We start from the raw sequence: 22,376 nt of genomic DNA on the forward strand, positions 1-22,376 counted from the left end.
TGTTCTTGGATGATGTACCATTTTGCTGTTCATTGACTCACTTATTTCTTGCTTAACACTGTTACATATTATGGGAATTTTTTTATCTCCTTCAGTCTTTAAAAGCTAATACCTCTACAGGATGGTTGTCTTTATTTTACCATTATTCATCATTATGCAAAGGAACTGAGCCTGTCAGGAAGCCATGACAGCTACCTTTCAAAGGTTGTTTTATAACCAGACTGAGCATTAGTATGGGCTCCAAAAGAGGTGACTGTAGGGGGCTAAATGCTTAGTCTTGGTTTTAAAGCTGTTTTTCCTTACTGAGTTGAGCTACATCTTACACATATTACTGGCATGATTATATTTTTGTATTTTTTATAAAGATTCTTTTGAGTTCTTTGGAATAGGAACATCTTAGGAGGCATAATTTAAAGATATTAATAGTTCCCTTCTCCTGAGCCTCCTTCCTGAACTTACACTTTATTTACTAATTTTAATGCTCAATACATTAAGCCAGTTTTTAGAAGAGTAGAGCTCTGCATGAGATCCAAACTTAGCATTACACCTGTGTGCTTTTCTGTTACTCACATTTCATCCAGATGCTTCCTTCATACTGGAAAAATACAAAGGAACCTATTGTTGAGAGACATTGTAAACTCCACATGCACTAAAAAAGGTTTTAAGAGGTTTAGCAAATAGAATGCAGTGTTTAGGGTTGAGATTCAGGAATCTGAATTGCACTAACAAACTTCCTATCATACTTGTTTTAAGTCTCTTTTTATTACTGCTGACACTTAGTAGTACACAAGAAAAATTTCTGCTGTTTAGAACAAAGGTGAGTATCAACAGAGAGAGATTACAGTAATTTTTATTTTGCTGCCTCTTTTTTTTTTTCATGAATTTAGCACAGTTTCCACTGAGATACAAACTATTTACCAAACAGTTGAAAAATAAGTCTCTGGGTGAGACATGGCTGAAACTCTATAGTGCTAATATTTCCATTCACATCAGTGAGGTGTGTGGTGTGCTGGCCATCTGTTGTATAAACCTGAATAGGATCTGAAATGCTTACACCAAAGACCTGATTTTTTTATGCCACTGCTTTTATGAAGGTGTGCCATAAAACTGGCCATGTGCTGGCAACCTGTGCAACTGGACCCCTTTAAATCTGTGTAAAAGTGATGACATTCCAAGCTCCTCAGCATCTCTTAAAATTAAAACAGCTAATTGCATTAAAGTCTGTGTGTTGAAGAGATTATACTCTTGCTTAGGGTTGGTTTTCCCCCTCCCCATCTGCAAAATCCCTGATGGGGTCCACATATGTGAGAACAACAGCGTGCACGACAGACTGCCTCACGATTGGCAAGCCAACTGGAAGGAAGGCTGAGACCCACAAGGATTGCTGGACCCGCAGGGCTCTCAGCTTGTGAGAACAGCGAGTTAATTAAAGTCTAAATAAATGAAATCTCTTTCTAGCTGAAGTAAAGATAAATAAATGCCTGCGTGTTGTTAGAGAGGGCTGAATAAAGATGAAAATATTTGTGTCATGTTTATCCAGTAACATCTCTTTAATTGTGAAAGGGGTGCTGCCAGCAGATTTGGTGAATATGTGCGAATGTCCAGTTCCTGATTTATTTTCAATCTGTTGTTGTTTTAATAGGATGGGTTCAGCAAAGGTAATGAAGAGTACATTTTGATATGTTTTTCAATAATTATTTAAAGTTTTAAAAGTCTTAGTGTATATTTTTAGCACATCTTCCTAGCTACTGCTTTCTTGTCACTGACGAGTTCTGCCTCTGCCTCTGTGCCAATGCTTCGCAGGCTGCTGTCACCAAAGGGGCTGTATGTTTTGTTTGCAGACCAGTGTTATGTCATATACTGATGCATTATTTCAGTTTTGCTGTTAACAAAAAACATTGGAACCTTCCCATCTTTAACAGGGCCAATAAAAAAAGAAGTAGAGCCACTTAAAACCTCAGTATGAAGTAAATTTTTTCCTTTAAATTTTCTTTGGGCCACTTTTTTTCAGTCTATTAGACTAAACCTAGGTTAAATACATATTTAAGAAGTTTGTCCAAGACCTATTTAGGAGTCAATTTAATTTCACTCATGTGTAGATCATTAAGATTATTTGTATTTAAATTGAAACACTTGCTAAAATGCTTTGCTTAAATGAGTCTTTGAAGATATCTCATTTTGGAAGGACTAAGCAATTGCATTTCTTGGCTAAGCCTTGTTTTAAGGTCCTTGAAAATTTCAGTCCTCAAACAGAAATTTGAGTGTCTCTAGGCACCCACTCTGAGATGATATGGCCACTGAGTTAGGTCTCAATTTTCATGTCTCCCATTCTTATGGATGACAGCAATGACTGCAAGACTTGTAAAGAAGCATCAGGCTGCTAAAGGAAGCTGCAGTGCTGTGCAGTCAGCAGCCTTGACCTAACATCTACTTAGTAGTGTAATCTCACCATTTAAAGTGCAAAATATGAAAAAAGTAGCTGTTAAATAATCTGTTGAAAATCTTGCACTAACCTTGTTGTGATTGTACTTCTTAAATGTTGTAATGATTCATTCCTGATCATAGAAGTAATAAATATTAAACATATTTAAATTGCAATTCCTTTCAGAAAATACTGTGGAGTGGGAAAATAAGTATGAAATTGGATCTCTATTCTAGGAAAACAAACAAACATAGCAGAAGGAGTAGAGAGAACATGTTTTTCTACTTATTTTACAAGCAGGACTGTAAAGGAAACAATTCTCTCATTACACATGTATAAAAATAGGCTTTGAGACTGACTTTTCCAGGCATGAGAACTCCTAGCATTTTCCCGTTACCTTGATCCACATCTGCTCATTTGTTCAAAAATGAACCAGAGGTAAGTTTTTACTGGGATGTCACGCAGAGTTTAGTGCGGGAATAGAACATATATAAACACGTCCTAACCATGAAACAAGAGCAGCAATATCTTAGCAAACTGCATATAATCACTCAGTGCTGATGTCTGTTGTCAAGAGGCAACAAAAACAGTCCAAAAATTGATTAATGCATTCTTCAGTTCTGGTCAAAGCTCAGAAGAAATACTTGCCTGGATGAAAAGAGGGAGCTGGGGTTGATTAAAGGAAACAAGGGTAAAGAATCTCATGGTAGATGGGATGTGCAAGCTCTCAGGATTATTTAGTGAAAAGTAGGCCAAGTTCAGACTTTGTCTAAGTCATCTGACCTTTGTTATGGGAGAAATTAAAAGTTACTCTGTTCAAATGAATTCGGCATACTGGCCAGATTTTGTTGTTGATTGCAGTTTCCTTGGCTTGGTACTCAGCAAATGTCTGAACTGCTGCAACTTCAGTTATTCTTGCTCCAGCCATGAGCTGTGTTCTGCAGTGCCAGACAAAAGAAATAATTCCAAAGTAGTTATATTTAATTTGTAAAGTGGATTGGCACCATGATTGTGGGCATCTAAAAACCTTGAAAATACTGATAAGGAAGTGATAGTGTTAGTTACATGAAGTAAGCCTGCAATCTATATAATATATAGACTGAAGAAGATAATGAAATAGTGCAGCACTTTCCTCATGTGAATGACGTGAACCCAAGGAAGTTTTAGTTTTGCAAATCCTCTGAATATTTTTCACTTAAGTTGTAATAGGAGGACCTGAAGAAATGCTTCATTTGGATTTAAGTTTGAAGGGCCACCTTTACATTTATAGTTCTTGCTTCCTTTGAAGATAGGAGAATCCTGAAGATGAGTTTGTATAATTGTTATGCACCACAGGATAAAAGTTTTGGGTGAAATCCAGTCCATCTCAAATATCTGTGTAGCTTCATCCATCTAGATGCATGATGAAGCAGTTTTCCTAAAGCCTGTAGGTAACTGATAGACATTGATAGGTGCTTTGGAAGGCTTCCCCGGTGAGATCCTGCCTCCTACGCTTCTGGCATCCAAGGTGGGTGGCTACAAGTTTCCTTTGAGGGGCCACAGAGACACCACTCTCCCCCCATTAGCTGTACAGACAGGCTCTTACAGTTGCAGGAGAAGTACATGAAACGGAGCACAAGAACAGAGTCACTGCCGCAAGTGAGCTACCCCCAGTCAAAGGAAACAGCAACCATTTTGGTTGCAAACTGCAACCACCCTGGCATTTTATTTGTCCATACATTACTATAATGAGTTCTCCCTTTTAGAACAAAACTGGGGAGGATTCCAACAGAGGGAGGTTTGTAAAATTGAGGAATTCTGCCCATAACACAGCCAACTTAGGTTCCTCTAGTGCCTGCTGAGTTAATAGGGTCTCTAAGAGCACGGTCTCCGGCCTGTAGAGGGCATACGGCTCCTCTGTTTTCCCTGCCAAAATGCATGAGGAATAGGGAGAAAGTGTTGGAGCATATATCAAAGTATTCTTGTAGGCACATTGCTGCACTTGATGGATCAAGGATCTCTCCAGTAATGTGAGGTTACCGAAAGTGTAATTTCAGTGGAAGAAGTTGGACTCTTCCCAAGCATCCATGTATCCATCCACCGAAGTAGATACTTTACAATAGGGAACACTAAAGCCTCTCCAGGACGTGTGTCCAGCGGGAACGTGCTGTGGGTACTTGTGCTTCTTAAAAATCATCTGTTTTCATTTGTGTCTCCATTTCCAGAGCTCCCAACACAGTGGCTCCTCTACCTCATTAGCATCCACCAAAGTTTGCAGCTCTATGGATGAAAATGATGGCCCTGCAGAAGGTAACATTTGGAGGCTGACATTACAAAGCAGTCAGTGTAGTGATAACAGCAGCTGTGTAGGAAATGAGTCATTCTTCCTGCCAGAGAAGGTGGGAGCATTACAGGCTGGATAATTTTCTGTGAGGCAGCTTCTCAGTCTTAGCAAACCAGTTAGGTTCACTCTGGATCAGAGTTGACCTGGACATCACTCTTCAGAGGTATTTTTATTGTGGAATACTTGAGGTTTTATTTCTGTATGCAACACAGTACTGACTGGCTTGTTTCAGTATTTTTGTCTCATCTGCCATGGTACTAAAGAACACACTGCAGTCCTGGGTCTTTACTCAGAAATGGATAGCCTTACTCCATGCTAAGGCTTTGAGCGAGTTGGCTAAGGGACAAGGTCTGCTCGAGCACTGCTGGCTCACATGCACATCTATGTACGTGTGTGTGTGTATCTGTGCTCCTGCTGGAGAACAGCTCTTCATGCTGTCTGTGAATGCAGACAAACCCCAGCCTCCTTGTTTCCTAGCATTCCTAGCATTCACTTTTAATACTAAACTAGAACAAAGGACAGAGTAATACACAGTTAAATGCACTGTCTTAAAGATCGTAAACAAAAATCACATTTCTGAGAGGATTTTTTTTTACATTGCAATATTTATATAGTAGTTTGTATCAGCTGCAGTTTACAGTCAGCTTTTAGAGGCATGTTAGGTATTTGTAACACTATTTCAAATACATTTAAAAATAACAGTACAGGAATGAGCACTAAAACACATTAAACTACAAGCTTCTCGTATGCTTAGACACTGTGTAATGCAATTTTACCTAAACATCTGGTACCCAGGTTGCATGTGAGGTAGTATTATTGAGAACATTTGTTTAAAAACTAAATATTTGATATTGGGGGATGGGGAGAACTAGCACTTAGCACATGAGGAGTTTTATGGATGTCTCAGTTTACAGGATGTAATAAAATAAGTGCTTGAGTGTTGGACTTCTTTGGTACATATATTTAATCATGCTGTGTCAAGGAGTTCCAGCCCTTTTTGGAGGCTGGTCTGCGCTTGTGCAGATCATAGAGGCCTTTTTGTAATTAAAAAAATACAATTTTGGTTTTGTCTTGGGGGCATATTGCAAGAGCAACTATATAACACTCAAATGGTGGTATGTTTGAGCCCCCAGAAGTCTTATTTTTCAATATTGTATCTGCATGAAACCTGTTGAGTATATACAATGTCAGCAGCATGGTTTCACTGTACAGTAAGTGAGATACTGACTGAATGGTTTCCAGGCTCCTAAACTGTGGACTTAAAATGCATGTTATGTGCAACATCTGTGTTTCCTTCACTAACAATAAAAATGTACTAATGATTCTTTCAGAAGTGTTGGAGGAAGGTTTCCAGGTCCCAGCGTCAATAGCAGAGCGATATAAAGTTGGAAGGACTATAGGAGACGGAAATTTTGCTATTGTGAAGGAGTGTATAGAAAGGTGAGGAGGATAACAAGCTTATTACTGTAAAAAATAATTATTAATGTCATGTTTTTTCCAGATCGTATCTTTATTTGTAGAATACAGAAATGTAATAAGGTAATGTCTCAATGCCAGATGGAAAAACTAATGTCCTCTCAAATTAAAAAAAGAGTGAGTTCAAGGGGCAATCTATAAATTTAATTCGTTGTGGGGTTTATATGGGTTTTTTCTGCTACACTCCACATGATTTTACCAATTCCTTGTGTTACATCTCTGTTGTTGCACTGAAATAACATCTTTTCTTGCAGTATGTTCTTGCAATGCTCCTTTTACATTAGACCAGTGGAACATTTCACATATAGCAGCACTCTGTAAAGATGTCAGGAAGTTCTCTGATTGGGGTGTAGTGGCAATGGTCAGCACAAAGAAGTAATTTTGGATCCATCTATTCTACCATCTGACACTGAGGTGTAATTTCTTCCATATTTATTTTTAATTTAATGGACGTATAACTCCTGCTTGCCTGCTTTGTGCCACTATATTTGCTCCTTCCAACTTTATGAGCCTCACTGCAGACACCAAAATCTAACTTCTTCAGTGACCTTTACTGTTAAGAGGTGAAAAGAGTCATTGATTTTAGATGTCTACTCCATATTAGAGAAGTCACAAGTTACCTCAAGTGTCAATGTTGCTGAAAATGTCCAGGTTGACTATTCATGTGTCTGTTTCTAAATCTGTTCAGGCTTGAACTGGCTCTACCCAACCTTAAGAGTGTAAAAAATAGGGAACAAAGCAGGAATGCTCTAAGCAGAACAGTGCTTGCCTTTTAGTGGTATTGTTAAAAATAGGACACTATGGGATATAAAAGACAGAAAGCATTTCACCTGTTTGTGAAATTACCATAGGATTGCTCATGTTAAATTGTAGCATTGCAGACAAAGAAAAAAGCTGCTGGAGCTGGAGGTGTCCAAAAGAGAGGACAATAGAGATGTCAAGGTTTGAAAATGAAATTTCATCATTTAAGTTTTCTATCCCCTATTACCATATCCTGGAGAGGAGACTCTTACAGAGGACTATAACTTCACCTTTGGGCTCAAAGGTAAAACTGTTCTTTAGCCTGTAAGAATATGATATAAGCCCTGGAGAGTGAGATTAAATCTCCTGACAAACAATGATAAATTAGCTTGGCTGGTTTTAAACTAGGCTCCTTGTAAAAATCCAGGTCCACCTCTGCATCCAAAAGTGCAACTTGGAGATCATGAAGACAGCTGTTTCAGAAAAGGGTGAGAGTGGATTTCATGTCAGCTGACAGTGTGCTTGTGGGACTTGGCCAAAGTTCTGGTGAGGCCTTTAGTGTTCTGCCAGAGTTCTTGGTGGAGCTGGTCATCCAGAGGGCAGTAGCTGCTCAGATCAAACCTCGGGGTCTGAGCACTCAACTGTGTGGAAACCTAAAGGAAGCAAATCAAAATGGTATGAAACAAAGGAAACACTGTAAAACCCTATGGAGGGGCATGACTAATGAAATAAATGGGTGAAAAAAGAGACAAAAGCACGTTAAGGTGAAGGGAATAGTGACTGGGAAAAGCAGATTAGAAGCTAAAATAAAGAAAAGTTGTGGTTTTAATAAACTCATTCAGCTGAAAATGCACTTTGTGCTGAGAGGCAATATAGATGTGCTAGTGTGCATGTCACAATTCTTTCCCAAACTGAGAGAAAATACATGAACAAAATTAAAAGTCCCATCACACCTAAAAATAATGCTGATTACAATATCCTGGAGAGCCTGAATGAAAACTGTTTCCTGTCCTCTTGTCTATCCCACCAATCCCAGAAGTATCCAGTAACATGGTGTGTCTAATGTACTCAAATAGCATTTTTACCCAGTTATTCCCAGATATATGGACTTGTGGTCTCTGGGCTATACCATTTCATAGATCCCATTTCTATCAGAGCTACTACTTTTGGAGATCTTGAAAACTAAAGTGTAATTGTTTCTGTGAGGTTATACTTCTAAAGCAGTATATCCTTCCCACCACAAGTGTGTAAGGAGGGTAAATTATACCAGTACCTGTGAAACTTCTTCAATATTCTTTTCAGTCTTTTTAAGCCTCTTTAACCTCCTCACTTCAAAGTCTGATATGTCCATCATTTGCAGAGCCAGAATTAATGGGGTGATACCTGGGACAGAGAACTTTTCCATTTTCTTCTGAAGTACAATTCCTGTGTGCATTACACTTCAAAGGAATAGCACCATAAGGTGTTAAACAAGTAGGAATGGGTCTTGCTGCACAAATTCACTGGTCACATGAATACTTCTCCATAGCTGTGAGATCAGTCTGTGAGCACTTGTTAATATAGGTTTGTGATCACTTTGATACATTCACAAGCGTTTTCCTCTGACAATGAACAGTCCAAATAGAAATCAAAAACCATCTCCAAAATTTTCACATGAGAAATTCTAAATCCCGTTTTGAGCATCTGTGAATGTACAGGCACACACCCTTAAATACATTTAATGCATGCACAAATATAACAACAAAGATAGACTTTTGTCTCCAGTGCAATCTAAATCTCCATGAAGTTTGCAAAAGTTTTAAAAGCCAGGGAACACAGCACCAAACCCTGTGAGCTAGAGGTACAACTCTGTGGTAGTGCAGTGGGTCCAGACTCCTGTCCAGCCATAACATGTTGCCTTCTTTTTGTAGTCCCTTTTTATTTTTTTGAGTGAGCAAGAAGTGAGAGGCAAGAGGTACACTGGTGACTCTTTCACAGTGACTTTCTGACATGGCCATGCATATTTTTTGGTGGTGTATAAGTTGCAGTGCTGCTGACAGGCCACGGTTCTGCAGCTTTTCAGGGGAAAGGATTTACATTATCTTAGCTTTAATTTTCTTTTTACCAAAACAAAGAGCAGTCAGAGTTGTCATCTGCTTGTTACATATCTGCTCTATCGTACGCACAATTTGTCCTGCGGTGTTTTCATATGTGTTCATTTTTAACTTTCAGATACTTTCAAATGCTGACATTTCCTCACTAGCTCACATTTCCCAGTGTCTTGGAGTACATGGAGTCTCTCATGGCCAACAAAAACCATCAATTTCCTTTCTCATGACAGAAAGGAAGCATTCCTAGGGCAACCAAGCAGCTTGAAAGAGACTGCTATTGAAAGAGGCTGTATTTTGTCTGAATTTGAACCCCAGATATCTTAATTTCTAATATTTCTTGTTCAACCTCCTTCTTCTAGTCCCAAAAATAGTGTCCAAATCTCTTCCTGTCCCTCACTGAGCTTGGATTGTAACCACTGAAGAGTAGCACTGGAAGGTGGCACTCTACGTGGTGTGCAGCCCATTCTTGGGGGCTGTAGCACTAAACCTCTGTGTGGGAGAGTACAAATAGGATAAGTTTTTTATTTTTATTTGCATAAATCTTGAACAGATATGCTGTAATTCCACCCCCCCACCCCCTCCAATTAATAAACCTTCTTATTTTGTGTGATTTATTTTAATTGGTGTCCTAATAGAGACAGTTTTAGCTCTTTGCCTGGAAAGGTAGACAGAATGAATATTTTGTGGTATTTATTGAAATACCCATTTTTCCTTAAATTAAAAATTGGTGGTACATCATTGCCAGAGGAGTTCTCCATGTTTTAATATAGAAATAAAAATGCCCAGTTGTTTTCCAGACACAGTGCTTTCAGTGTATTATTCACTTTTCATGTCCTGTTTAACAGACTGAGCACACTTTTAGACACATTAATATCTCTGTTGAACATGCTCTCTATCAGTTTAATATATCAGTTTAACTATTGTCTTCTGTGAAATGAGGAATAAAAAAATGACCCTGTATTCTTGAAATGTTTTTTTTTTCCTTAATTTTTAACCAAGCATGCCTAAAGGCAATGTAATAGACATTTGTAACTTGTTTAGGCTTGTATTACAAAATGAAAATATAAGTATAATATAAAGTAATATATTTTTCTTAAATTATCCCTTTTCCATTTAATCTTATAGTGAAACTGGGGCTTGTAGGCAGAGCTTCTTGTTTTCATTCTTACAGCCATCTTCTGGTTTTGTAACTTAATTAAGAAATGGAAGTTGATATTGTTAACTTGTCTGCAAGCTAATTTTTCTGTTAGTATTCTAGATAATAGATATATGTAGTAGTGATAAACATTATAAGGATTCAAAACAACACAGTAGTTAAAAGGAAATGTCTTGTCATCTTGAACTAATTTCTCTTACTGTCTCCAGAACCTTCCACATTCTCGCTAAAAGCCAACATATTTAACTCTGCTAAATATCCTATAATTACTGAATACATAAAAAAGTATTCCAAGGACTGATATTTTTATCATAGCTCTTGTGACTGCAGATATGCAAACAATTTCATTTTCATTAAAAAGTAAGTAAGAATTTTCCATGGGTTGTATTTTTTGTAGGATAGAAAACAAAATTTCTTTGTTTTGAAAATATTTGAACCTGTGAACACTGTAAGGTATTTTTACATAAAAATGACAAATAAAAATTCTCATTAGAAAATGGAAGAAAAAGTCAAGCAATTTTTTTTGCTTTGAAAACACTGAAATGCTTTCATTTTAAAACAAAAAAGTTATATGTCTTTTTCTCAAGCATGCATATTTAATAACTTTAGCTCCATTTTAAAATACTAGTCAAATCTAAGCTTTGTTTCTTAGAAAAAACATAATATTTTACTAGAACTTTTACTACACTTATTATACTCGTATAACAAATATAAACTCAACTGATAAAAATATTCAATGTGATTGAACATATTTTTTATCTTTCCTCAGATCAACTGGTAGAGAATATGCTCTGAAAATAATCAAGAAAAGTAAATGTAGAGGAAAAGTAAGTACCAAAATATATGAGACCAAAAGACTATTTTTTCCAAGAATTTTTTTGTGAGAGATCATTTTGAGAAGCTGGTATTTGTGTCCTTCCTGACAAGTGTTTGAATCTCTTTGGTTGAAGTCTTTGCCTACCCTCTGGAGACTCTTGGAGTTTCAGGAGAAAAGGCAGTCATGTGCTGTTCTAGACTTGTGCAATGATTCTCCAGTTGGTTGCTTGCGCGTGACTCCTTTCACTTTATCTATGTAATTATGTCCTCTAATTTTCATCATTCCAGGTGTTATAGAAAGCAGAAAATACAAATAATTATAATAACACTGGTCACTGTGTGTAAGGCATAAGTTAATTAAATTGATGTCAATTTTGCACCAAGTGACTGTTAGCTTTTAAAATCAGTAACAAAAGGTTCTGTGAGAAGATGCTATGATGTTGTTAAATCTAAAGATTCTGCATCAGAGAAAATTTTAAAAAGCTTTCATTTTTCTCTGCACCAGAAACACATCTTTTCTTCCATTTCTTTTTCTGTGTTCTGCTCTCTCTACTTTCAGTTACCACATTGATGTTTCTAAACATGTTCCTTCTCTGTTGCTGGAGGCAACATCTGTTAGTTTTTTCAAAAACCCCAGAGAATCTGTGCAGCTCCCAATTCTCTCTGCTTTTTCTACTGTGAATTTTTTTCCCACTAACCCATATTCATTGAAGATTTTTTGTGTGTCAGGAACACATGATCCAGAATGAGGTATCTATTTTAAGACGAGTCAAGCATCCCAATATTGTACTTCTGATTGAGGAGATGGACATGCCAACTGAGTTGTACCTTGTCATGGAACTTGTAAAGGTGAGTATTTTGGAGTAAACCTGCTTATTTTATCAACCATATTGAAAAATTCCATTCCTGCTTAGGCTTACTGAAAAACATGGGATCATGGAATAATGTAAAGTGGAAGAGCTCTCTTAAAGTGGTCTAGAATCCTACTGAAAGATGTGTAATCCACTGTCAGATTTTTTTAAATTAGCTTTCAAATATTTGTCTAACTTCCTGTAAGCCACACTTGGAAACATTCTTTGACAGTACTTTGTATACCACCAGTTTTGTTTGCTTCCTCAAAAGAAAACTCATTAAAAATTTATAATCTGCCTTGAGGTGAATTGAAAATATACCCAGTCCAAATAGCCATAAATACCAGCCTTCAAAATACGAAAAGGCGAAAGGGTTTCATTAGTTTTTATTAATTTACATTAAATCTAAACAATATTAAATGTGTTTTTTCTCTATTGATTTATATTAACACAGTCTCAAGCTTGCCTCCTCAATAGCAATCTAAATTTAAGCTGAAGGAAAGGGAAAATGAAAAAGAAATTCTGCCTTTTAAAGCGTGGTTCTATTCTAAAAAGTAAATTTGCGAATGCAATAATTTATATTTTGGACCCTATTTATTTCTTCACAGTGACTTAGAGAAATCACTTTTTGGAAAACAGGATTGTTAATCTGCTTTGCTCTGGTTGTAGGTGGAGGTTAGAAGGTGCCCTTAATATAGGCACCTCATTGAGATGTTAAATAGGGCAATTCCAGGTCCAGGTGTTTCTTAAATACCCTTTCAGTCTCTGGTCTGGAATATAAGAGCAAGTAGAATAAGAAGGTTTTTGGGTTTGTTCCATTATCCCCCAAGCAGCACCAGTGACACTAGCCATATTCCCAGTCCAAAGATGGAAGACTCTATGTGCCTCACGGGTGGGTGCCCACAGATTTTCCCCGTCCTCATAGCAGTCTGGGAAAGAAAGTCTTGTCATCCATGAGAAGCTCAGGCCATGTCCCACATTTTAGGAGATGACAACATTGTCCTCATAGGTTTGTGCCGGACAGATGCCCTGTTTGGCTTGAGTAGTGCTGTGGAGCTTATGGTCCCCCTAACCCCGCTGTCTACCATCTCCAAACTCTGAGGAAGCACACTAGGAGATATTCGTACTAAGGAGCTGACATATTTTTTTCTGATGAAAAAGTTAAATCCTAAGACAAAAGAAAAATACTGGCACTCTTTCATGCCATGAATCCCTTTGTGTAACCAGGCCCAGAATAATTTCCCCACTCCCTTGGCAATCACAGCCTTCTCTCACTCTTAGGCATGCAATGTGAAATAGCACAGCTTGAGATCAGATACCATTAGCCATGTAACACTATTTTAATCATAATTACTGCTCTATTCTATTCTATTCTATTCTATTCATTTGTGAGCTCACTATGAGATCCATAATGGATATAATCCAAACAATACCAAGAAATATTGGTATTTCCAATATTTTCCAATAGGAAAACCAAATACTGTTGGTTTTCCTCAGTGTCTGCGAGAGCTTGTTCAAAGGTACCTCAATCCCCTTGCACAGCACTGTAATCACATGTATCCACAGCTTTTAGCCTGCATTGACAAATCCTTCATCTTAGCCCCATGAGGTGTGCTAAGAACTAAAAGCTGTGCCTTGTCTAATCTGCCAAGGTATAAGCACAGAGCTGGTTTTATGGGTGAAACCTGCTGTGCTATTCATGACTGAAAAATGTGTAAACTGTAGTGTCCAATGGATTTTTAATTGAAGTCCTACTCAGCTAAATGAGAGAGGAGGGAACAGAAAACTCTTAGAAAACAATTTAGAAAATAAATGTTAAAGATGTACGTTTTAAAAAAAGGCATTGTAGTCACTTTCTGGAGAAATCTGGTTTTTTGTGCTCTTTCTTCTTTATTTTTAAAGATTGCTGCACATATTCTTTTAGTTGTATTATGGAAGGGCTCTATAGGAATCTGTACTTCTCATCTCCTAGAGAGCATTGTTCTAATAATCTTGACTTTTATGTAGGATAATAGAAAAAATGTAGAAGAAATAACCTTATTTGGGGAAATCAACTTTGTTTCTCTGGTACAAACATCTATTCCTTAATACATAGTTGGAATAAAAGCCTTGTTGCACTCTCTGGGTACTAGGGAAGGCATTTCTGGAAAGACATTAAATGTTAATTCACCAATTGGTGACTGTTACCATTTCATAGCGTGCACTGTTAGAATTGATTAACCATCTGTTATTGACTGACTTTAGAAGCCCTACATTTAAATCAAACTTACAGACAGGAAAGAGACGCACGGAGAAAAGGTTTGATAGTGCAGAGCCCGGTTTCAGTTAATACCACCCTGCATTAATTGGCAGTAACATGTTTGACATAAGTGACTGCTGCAAATCCCACCCTCACCTCATGGCAGATAGGCCATTCATTGCTTTGTAAAGTGTAAGAAAAAGCACTTCATAAATACAAATATAAACACATTGCAAGTGGTGCTTGTAAAAGGAAGCAAAGACCTGGTTTCTGGCACATTGCCTTTTTACACGGCAAAACAAAATTGTTATTTAAACCTAACAGGGGTTTGGCCAATTTAAGAAGCAAGATTTATTGCTGAGTTTCCTTTACTGCTCCAGGATATGATTTCACTTTTGCAGAAGAAAAAGAGAGATCAAATCATTTACATAACAAGGTAATAAATAAATAATTGGTTACTGTAGTTCCAAGTACACTTCCTCATGTGCACAGATGATAAAAACTGCATTCAGATGTTGCTGGTCCTGTTTCATTCCAGAACAGGGGATTTAAGACTGAAATGTCATCCTGAACTCACCCCTGGTGCCTGAATAAATGATAGTGACCTGCTGTGTGAATCGGCTTAGCAGAACCTTGCAGGTTAAAGTGCTCTTTGGGGAGAGCAAAGTCTGAAAACAATTCTGCCTGATAGAGCTGTCAGCTCTGTTAACTCTTTCCAGGATATCACCTCTCCTTTAACCACAGAGAATCCCGTAGACTAAATATATGCTCTCTTTTCTTAGCAGCATGCCTGGTAAGAAACTTAACCAACTACAGTATGCTTAAATAGAGAAAATTATTCTGCTTCAGATTGGCTTGACTGTCTGTTAAATTACTCTGCAGCCTCTATCTTTTTCTGAGTTTATGTTTCTCCTGTGCATGAACATTTTTTCCTTTTCTTCTGACTTTGGGCCAAAATTTTTCCTTCTGTTTTTAAGGCTCAGCTTCTTTCATTCTTGCTCCTCATAGCTCAGACTAGTTTCTTTGTTTGGAGGCAGATGCTTTGCCGATGTTATTGACACTTCTTCTGAGCATCTGGAACATATTAGATAAGACCAAAGATCTGTCTAATCCACTGCCTCATGTTAAAAAGCAGCTGGTACAGGGGTTTCACAGGAAGGAGCTTAGGGAAGATAGATTATTTATCTCACATACTTTGCCACATGCTGATATCTAATACTTAGGGATCAGATAATGCCATGAAGTACATGGTATTGTACTTTTGCCAAATATTTGGCCTCTTTCTCTCTAATCCTCTATCTGGTTTAGCTTGGCCTTTTGTTCTTCCTTTTCCTTGACACTATGTATCTTGATGTGTCTTGAGCAGTCACCAGCCAGGGCAAGAAGTTTGATGTGGTCCAGATTTAAAAATGGTTGGCTGTAAGCAATTTCCAAAGAGCTGGGATTTTGTATCTACAATGGGAATAAACTAGCCCTGGCATACTTCAGCTGCACCTCAACAATGCAAAAATTTTAATAGTTTGTTTGGTTTTTTATAACTAGTAAAGTCTGTTTTACCAGGTTTGAGTCTTTGGTGGCTCTCTTTTCCTACCGTTTTTTCTGTAGCCGTGATTCCTGGAATTTTTATTTTTCTTTCCCCTCTGTTCTCTTTTCTCTGGAAAGTGGAAAAAGTGTTTACTCTGGAGTTGAGCTTTAAAAAAACCCAGAAAATATCTTGAAGCTTTTGATAAAACTATGAGAGTCCCAAAGCGGTGACTCCTCTGTTACCTTCAAAAAATACCTTCTTTTTCTTTTAAAAACAGATCTCTCTAATTTTTTTTTTTCTTGATGTTTTGACTGCAGCAGGGAATTTTAGCATTGCTTTTGCAATTATCCTTTGCCTTTTATTTTTCTTTTTTTTGGTTCTTGTTGGACTGTGTTTTCTTTGTGATTCTGCTTTGATTTTGGCCAAAGGCCAAAATCTCTGAGTAGAATCTCCCAAAAGAGATCACTGGTTTTTCCTCCAATCTGTCAAGCTCCCTTCTTAATCTCCTCTTTAAAATGACTCTTCCATCTTTGTCCCTCTCCCTGCTTGCCAGCTCACCTCTGGAAATGTGGCTGCCTCAGACTCTGGTGAAGATCATTTCAGCTTTGAGGACTTCCATTTAGTTATCTTTCTTTTCTTTTTTCCTTCTTTCTGTCTCATTTTCTTGCTTTTCTTTCACTGACAGCAGCTTTTAGCTGAATTAGGCAGTATGATGAGCTGAAAATTGCACAAGCAGCCACCTGTGTCTCCCAGTATAATTGCCTGACATACATGCTGTAAAGTCCTTCAGTATTAACTGCAAGAGGCATCACACTACCAAAAACCCCACATCTCGTGTAGAAAAAGTGGTTTCTAAAATCCATGTTTGCAAAGCTTTATGAGATGGAAACAGACTTCTAAAATACGATTGCAGTGAGGATAGGTAACTTTGAGTTCTGAGTTTTACTCAGAGTTCCTTCATCTTTCTGAGGTTCAATTAGGCATTGGGCAAAAGTTTGATGTCAATCTGATTGTGATGATTATAAATGCCAATGGCATCATGATATTCAAGTATGTATCTTGCCAGACATTTGTAGCAGGCTCTGAACACACAGGTGGGCAAGTGCTGGACATGTTACAAAAGCAGCAGCAGATGGGAATGGTTTGCAGTAGAAACTCTAGCCTCTTGGCTGACCAACTCAGCCATGACCAATGGTTCTGAGTTATTGGTCTCTTTACCTGCCATTATGGGAGATGTCATCATGGTACCCACAGTTTATAGCTTCAAGGAAACTCTGTTGCTCCCTTCCCCTCCTCCTCCTCCTTCTGTACAAATGTTCCTTGATCTTCCCTAAATTTTTCAGTCATTTCACAGGCAATGTTGCTCATATCTCATGGTAATTTTGCTCCAGGGAGGAGATCTTTTTGATGCTATTACTTCAACCAACAAATACACAGAGCGGGATGCCAGTGGGATGCTTTACAATCTGGCCAGTGCTATCAAATATCTTCACAGCCTGAACATTGTCCACAGGGATATCAAGCCGGAGAATCTGCTGGTAAGTGAAGATTCATCTTTCAGTATTGCTGATAACTTTAGAGTGTGTGAAAAAAGGTCTGCACTTCCTCCTTCCACATGCCTGCCAAGTTTATTTCAGTTTTCTAAGTTGCTGATCTTTTAATTTTAACCTTTGCATTGTAAAGCTCTTCTAAGAATAACAGCTGTCCCAGGAAGTACAGCAATGTAAGGTCATATATCTAGATTGTTCCATAGGACACAACAGCTGAGTAATGGGATCACTAGAAGTAAACTTGTAGTAAACTGCAATAAAATTTCAAGCTTCTCATAAATATAAGTGTTCTGTCCTCAGCAGACTATTCTGTACTTCTGTCACTGCCTAAATAATTAGCAACCCTTTAGTTTTACAAATATGGTGCATGTAAATGCTGTGTCCTAATCATGTCACATATCAGAGCAGAGCCAGGAAGAGACTTCATTGCCCTCCCCCTACTGCATCTCCCAAATCTATAGCACTTTTTATTAAGCCACTTGTACAAACCAACAATCTACATCTTTGTTTTTCTGACTAAATCTATGTGACCCTTATCCACTGAAGACAGTGAAAAACGTACCCTGGCAATTAGTCTTCTGAGAATTTTGCACACTTGGATGCAGCAGTTGCATCCTCCATGTAGTTTTATTTCTCCTGAGAAATTAGCTTCTCCTGATTATTTCACTGTTTTGAGTTTTAAATTTGCTGACATGTTCCAACATGAGAATGTCCCAATTCTCCATATATTCTGCAACCATAAAACAATGTTTGTAGAAGCATAGAGTATCAGTTCTCTCAGCTGTGTGCTCTCAGCCATGACTTAATGCATTTAGTCCTGCTTGATAATGAAGAGGTTTTATGAGAAAGCTGACTTGAGCAGATATTACTGAACTTCCAGGCAGTAGAATTTTTACAGCTGAAGTTCCTCTAGTGGCAGGTTCTGGGTGAGGAAGTGACCTGTCCTCATTTTCCAGAAACTGCTGAAAACACACTGGATGGAAGTTTCACTAGACACTAATGACTGATACACCTTTCTTGGCCCTTTTAATCCATTTTAATTTCTGGTACTGGTGTTGATAGGTGGCTGCATGCAGATATTGTAGCAATCCCATGCCAGGATTCATTAATGCTGTTCCTGGAGTGTGGAGGGTCTTGGTCTGGAACAAGCTTTGCTCTGCTGCTGTCTTGACTTGTCTGTAAATGCCTAAACTCTATTGTTGTCAGAGTTAAAATTCTGAGGGAAAAGAGATGGTCAGGAGGTCTGGGAAGGAGGTGAGGGCAGCAGGCCAAGGACTAGATTTGCCTGCTCAGATTTTCTGGTAATTACCCACTAATGGGAATAATCACATTGTTCACATTGTAGCTGAATTATTTCTTAGTGACTTTTCCAGAATTATGCATTGATTTTGAGACTGAGCTGTAAGGATACAGCATTTAATCTCTTGCAGCATCCTAATTCTCAAAAGCCAGCATTTGCTTCACAAATTGCATTGATTCTGTAAGGTTTATCAGGTCCTTGAAAGAAACAAGCACTGCTTTAGAAGAGTGATTTGGAACCAGCCTTACCTGAGCTCTGACCCTGATTCTGACTTTGGCTGCCTGTGGCCTCAGTGTGCCTGAACCTTTCCGCTTTTTTCTTAGCTGTCAAATGGGATGTGTGGCTCCCTATGGCACAAAAATGCAGCTAGTGTTATTTTCATGGCATTTGCAAAACCCTTGAAAAATGCCACATGGATCTCAGTGTTTCTTTTGCTAAAGACCTTCCACTTGCCCGCCCTTTACCTTGCAGCTCTTTAAGCCTTCCCCTAAGTGGTAATGGCAGTATTTTTCCCTTGTTCTTGTGCTGTGGCTTTCTCTCTGCTACTGTCACAGTGCTCCACATGCAAACCCTGATTGTGCTATTGCTGGTTCTCCTGGCCAGTACTTTGAGAATCAACCCTTTCTCCCCCAGCTTTTTCCTACTCATGGATGGTAACTAGTTTTAGAGGAGCATGTCCTGAGGCTAAACAACCTCATTAGCAGCAAAAAGACAACAGGGAGGATGAGCAAGGCTGTAGAGTTGCAAGAGAACACAGGGAGTGAAGGGGGACATGCTGTTCTGGAGAAGGAGACAAGAAGAGCATATTCACCTGGAGCTGCTTTATTTCATCTCTCCCCAGCTCCTTTGTCTCTTAATTTTTCCTTCTTCCCAAAAGTAACTTTCAGGCTTAGAGCTGATGTGTGAGACCAGATCTAGGTCCTGCTAATAAATCTTTGTGTGTGTGAACCTGTCCTGTGTGCAGCACCCATTATTTTTTAGCTGCTTAAATATTCCACATCACCCTCAAGGCATGTAAAGTCCACCTAATGGTCAACTGTCCAAGAGTTTAGGCTGTGCTGCATACCTGTAATGTTTTAGCATTTTCTGTCTGTTTTTTTATTCTCTAGGGAGTCTTCCATGTTTTAATTGAAACATTTTTCATAATTGTTGCTATTTAGAACGTTTATTTTGTCAAGTCATGGGATGTCTTTATAGCCATATAATAAACCCTGGAGAACAACTTTTCTGACTGTTGCCATCTGCACTGATCACAAGAGCAGCTTAGAAAATACTGACAGTCTTTATACTAATAGGATACATATGGTGGCATACAATTATGTGTGGCTGCATTCAATTAGTGTAGTACAATTACACAGTTTTATAGCTTAGTTAAAACAGTGAAAGCACTACGTAGTGGGCAATTTGCACTAATCCCCATTTCTATAATTGCCCTTCAGTATTTAAATGCAGGAACATATATAGCATTTATTCTAAATAACATGAGCGTTAAATTATCTTTCCCATTCCTTGACTGGCAAGTAACATACCACAGCTTCACACTGGGCTCTTTTTTATATGAAGTTGTAACAGGGTGAGGAAAAGTTACTTTCTTTACAAGTCAACTGAAGTAGTTTTCCAGGAAAAGTAATTCCTCTAAACAGATTAAGCATAATACTAGAAAATTCATTGTACCAAACCTTCTGCATTGGTAAATATTGCCAAACAAACATCTTCTGTAATTAATTTCTAGTATGGATGACTCACACAAGGTGTGGTCTATTGAAGGAGGGAATTTATGAATGTTTGCTAGGTTAGTACAGCTCAGAGAAGGCTATGTAGGAAGATAACTGCATGAAACAGAATATGAAATACTCATTAGGCCAGATTCAGGTCTTGATGTCCAAGTGCACACTTTACATACTTCAACAAGTGAATATTTAAAGCCCTAGTCTCTAGACTTTAATTAAAACTGTTGTTGAAATTAGATTTATTACTGCCATTTCAGAGAACACTTTCTTTAGTTTCAGGAACCAGATGTATTTAACAATCTGTGTTTTGAATAAAACCATAATTGCTTTTTTTTTTTCCCAGTGCTTTTCTATAAACATAACTTTTTTCTGGCTTAGTAGAAGAGAAATGTGAATCCATTATATATTGCTGGTCCTCTTAAAGATCCAGTTGAATTCTTAAAAATAACATAAGGAGAGGAGAAGAATTTTGTGTATTCTGAATGTCTGCTTGTGGCTGTATCACCTGGTAAGCAGGGATTCAGGACAGAGAGGGGTTTTCTCTCTAGACATGACTAACATTAACAGATAAGAAATGGGGGATGGGGGCCATATAATATAACTAATTAGTATGAGCTATAACAGATCTGTAGGAAACTGTGGGGAGAGGCTTCAATAATTTACCTTTGCTCCAGGTAAACTATTCAAGGATCCCATGTAGAATTTATTGTATTTTTATAAGAAAAAAAGATAGTATTTTCTTCTTAAAATGGTTGTAGATAAATGTGATTTTGGATGTAGGAGTAGCTGGTCAAGATATGTATATAAAGGATTATTTTGGCTTTGATTATTAAGTATGATACCTACTATTTTTGCACTGTTTTGATGCAAATTGTTTACACTATATCACTAACGGTGATCCAGACTGCATAGAGCTTTGGTTTGGCTTGCAAAATAGTTAACTGACACATATATATTATAAGAAGGTCTCCTTTAGAATGTTTCCATTTTTTAAGGTGCTGTCATAGAAAACATTCCAAAATGGCAAGCAAGGACTCAAACCAGAACATTGATTAAAGATAGACTTACAGTCTAGTGTTTAATTTAGATACATTTTTGTATTATTTATTTTAAGCATTTTTTATTTGCTCTAATCTTAAAGGTACAGAACTTATTATCTTACATAAGCAGATGGTGGGGGACACAATACAGCATTATAAAGTCACTCTAGGACATTAGTTTTCAGTGGTTACAGGTTTGGAGCCCTTCTTTTGCTCTGAGCCAGCTTTTAAAATTATGGTTTTTTTTACTGATGTTTCTAGCTTTTTTTTTTTTTTTTTTAATGTGACTACATCTTAATCTCCCTTTGCACCCATAAAACCCCATGAAAGGACACGCTGCCACTGTGAAGACCAATTTTTAAGACAGGATTTTTACCTATCCCCATTAGCAGCCTTAACTGCTTATGGCCCATTGATCCCGACACTAGCATGCCAGTAAGAAACTCATTGGTGTGTAAGAGTCATGCAAGGAGAGGACACTATTTCTAGGGGAAATACTCCAAAAGAGCCTTGCGGCTTCAGCACACAGAGAAGAGCTTGGAAAGTCCAAGTCAGTATAGTCACTTTTCTATTATCTAAGTAGTGGAAGTTCCTGTGCAAACCTTTAAGCTCTCTGCAAGTAAAATGAATAAACTCAACCCACTTACACTGTGAATTCAGTAGAGAGTTGACGTAGGAAAGCCACTGCTGGAAGGTCACACATTTACTTTTGGGCTTTAGCACCTATCAAGTGGCATATCTTTTGCTGGACAGGTAGAAAGAAAAGTCTTTCCCAAACATCCTGACTGTATTTGAGAGAAGTTGTCCAAATTTTCTGTGAATTTTCAAAGCATGCAGAGAAATATGTTAAAGGTAAGCAGGAGGAAAAAAAACTATAAATAAGAAAGAACATTTCAGGCAGTTAGCAAGTGGTTATAGTAGTTGCCTTGATGGCTTTGTGATAAAGCTTTCAATTTTCCTCCTGATTTAGGTTTATGAACACCAAGACGGAAGCAAGTCCCTGAAGCTGGGAGACTTTGGTCTAGCAACAATTGTGGATGGACCTCTATATACTGTCTGTGGGACTCCAACATATGTAGCTCCAGAAATCATCGCTGAAACTGGGTAAATCTCTTAT

At 37.9% G+C, this 22,376-nt stretch overlaps 1 protein-coding gene across 4 annotated transcripts in view; it reads left to right on the plus strand.

Moving 5' to 3' along the window:
* The window catches only part of DCLK1 (doublecortin like kinase 1), a 231,659-nt gene that overhangs the window by 176,308 nt on the left and 32,975 nt on the right, over positions 1-22,376 (plus strand). For all 4 annotated transcript variants that reach the window (XM_021541917.2, XM_021541918.2, XM_021541919.2 and 1 more), the window contains 6 exons: positions 4,627-4,711; positions 6,077-6,185; positions 10,978-11,035; positions 11,754-11,873; positions 17,031-17,177; positions 22,230-22,363. In XM_021541917.2, coding sequence (XP_021397592.1) covers positions 4,627-4,711; positions 6,077-6,185; positions 10,978-11,035; positions 11,754-11,873; positions 17,031-17,177; positions 22,230-22,363 — 653 coding nt within the window. The remainder of the gene's footprint in view (positions 1-4,626; positions 4,712-6,076; positions 6,186-10,977; positions 11,036-11,753; positions 11,874-17,030; positions 17,178-22,229; positions 22,364-22,376) is intronic.

Source organism: Lonchura striata, chromosome 2 (genome assembly GCF_046129695.1).
Source record: "Lonchura striata isolate bLonStr1 chromosome 2, bLonStr1.mat, whole genome shotgun sequence".
NCBI lineage: Eukaryota > Metazoa > Chordata > Aves > Passeriformes > Estrildidae > Lonchura > Lonchura striata.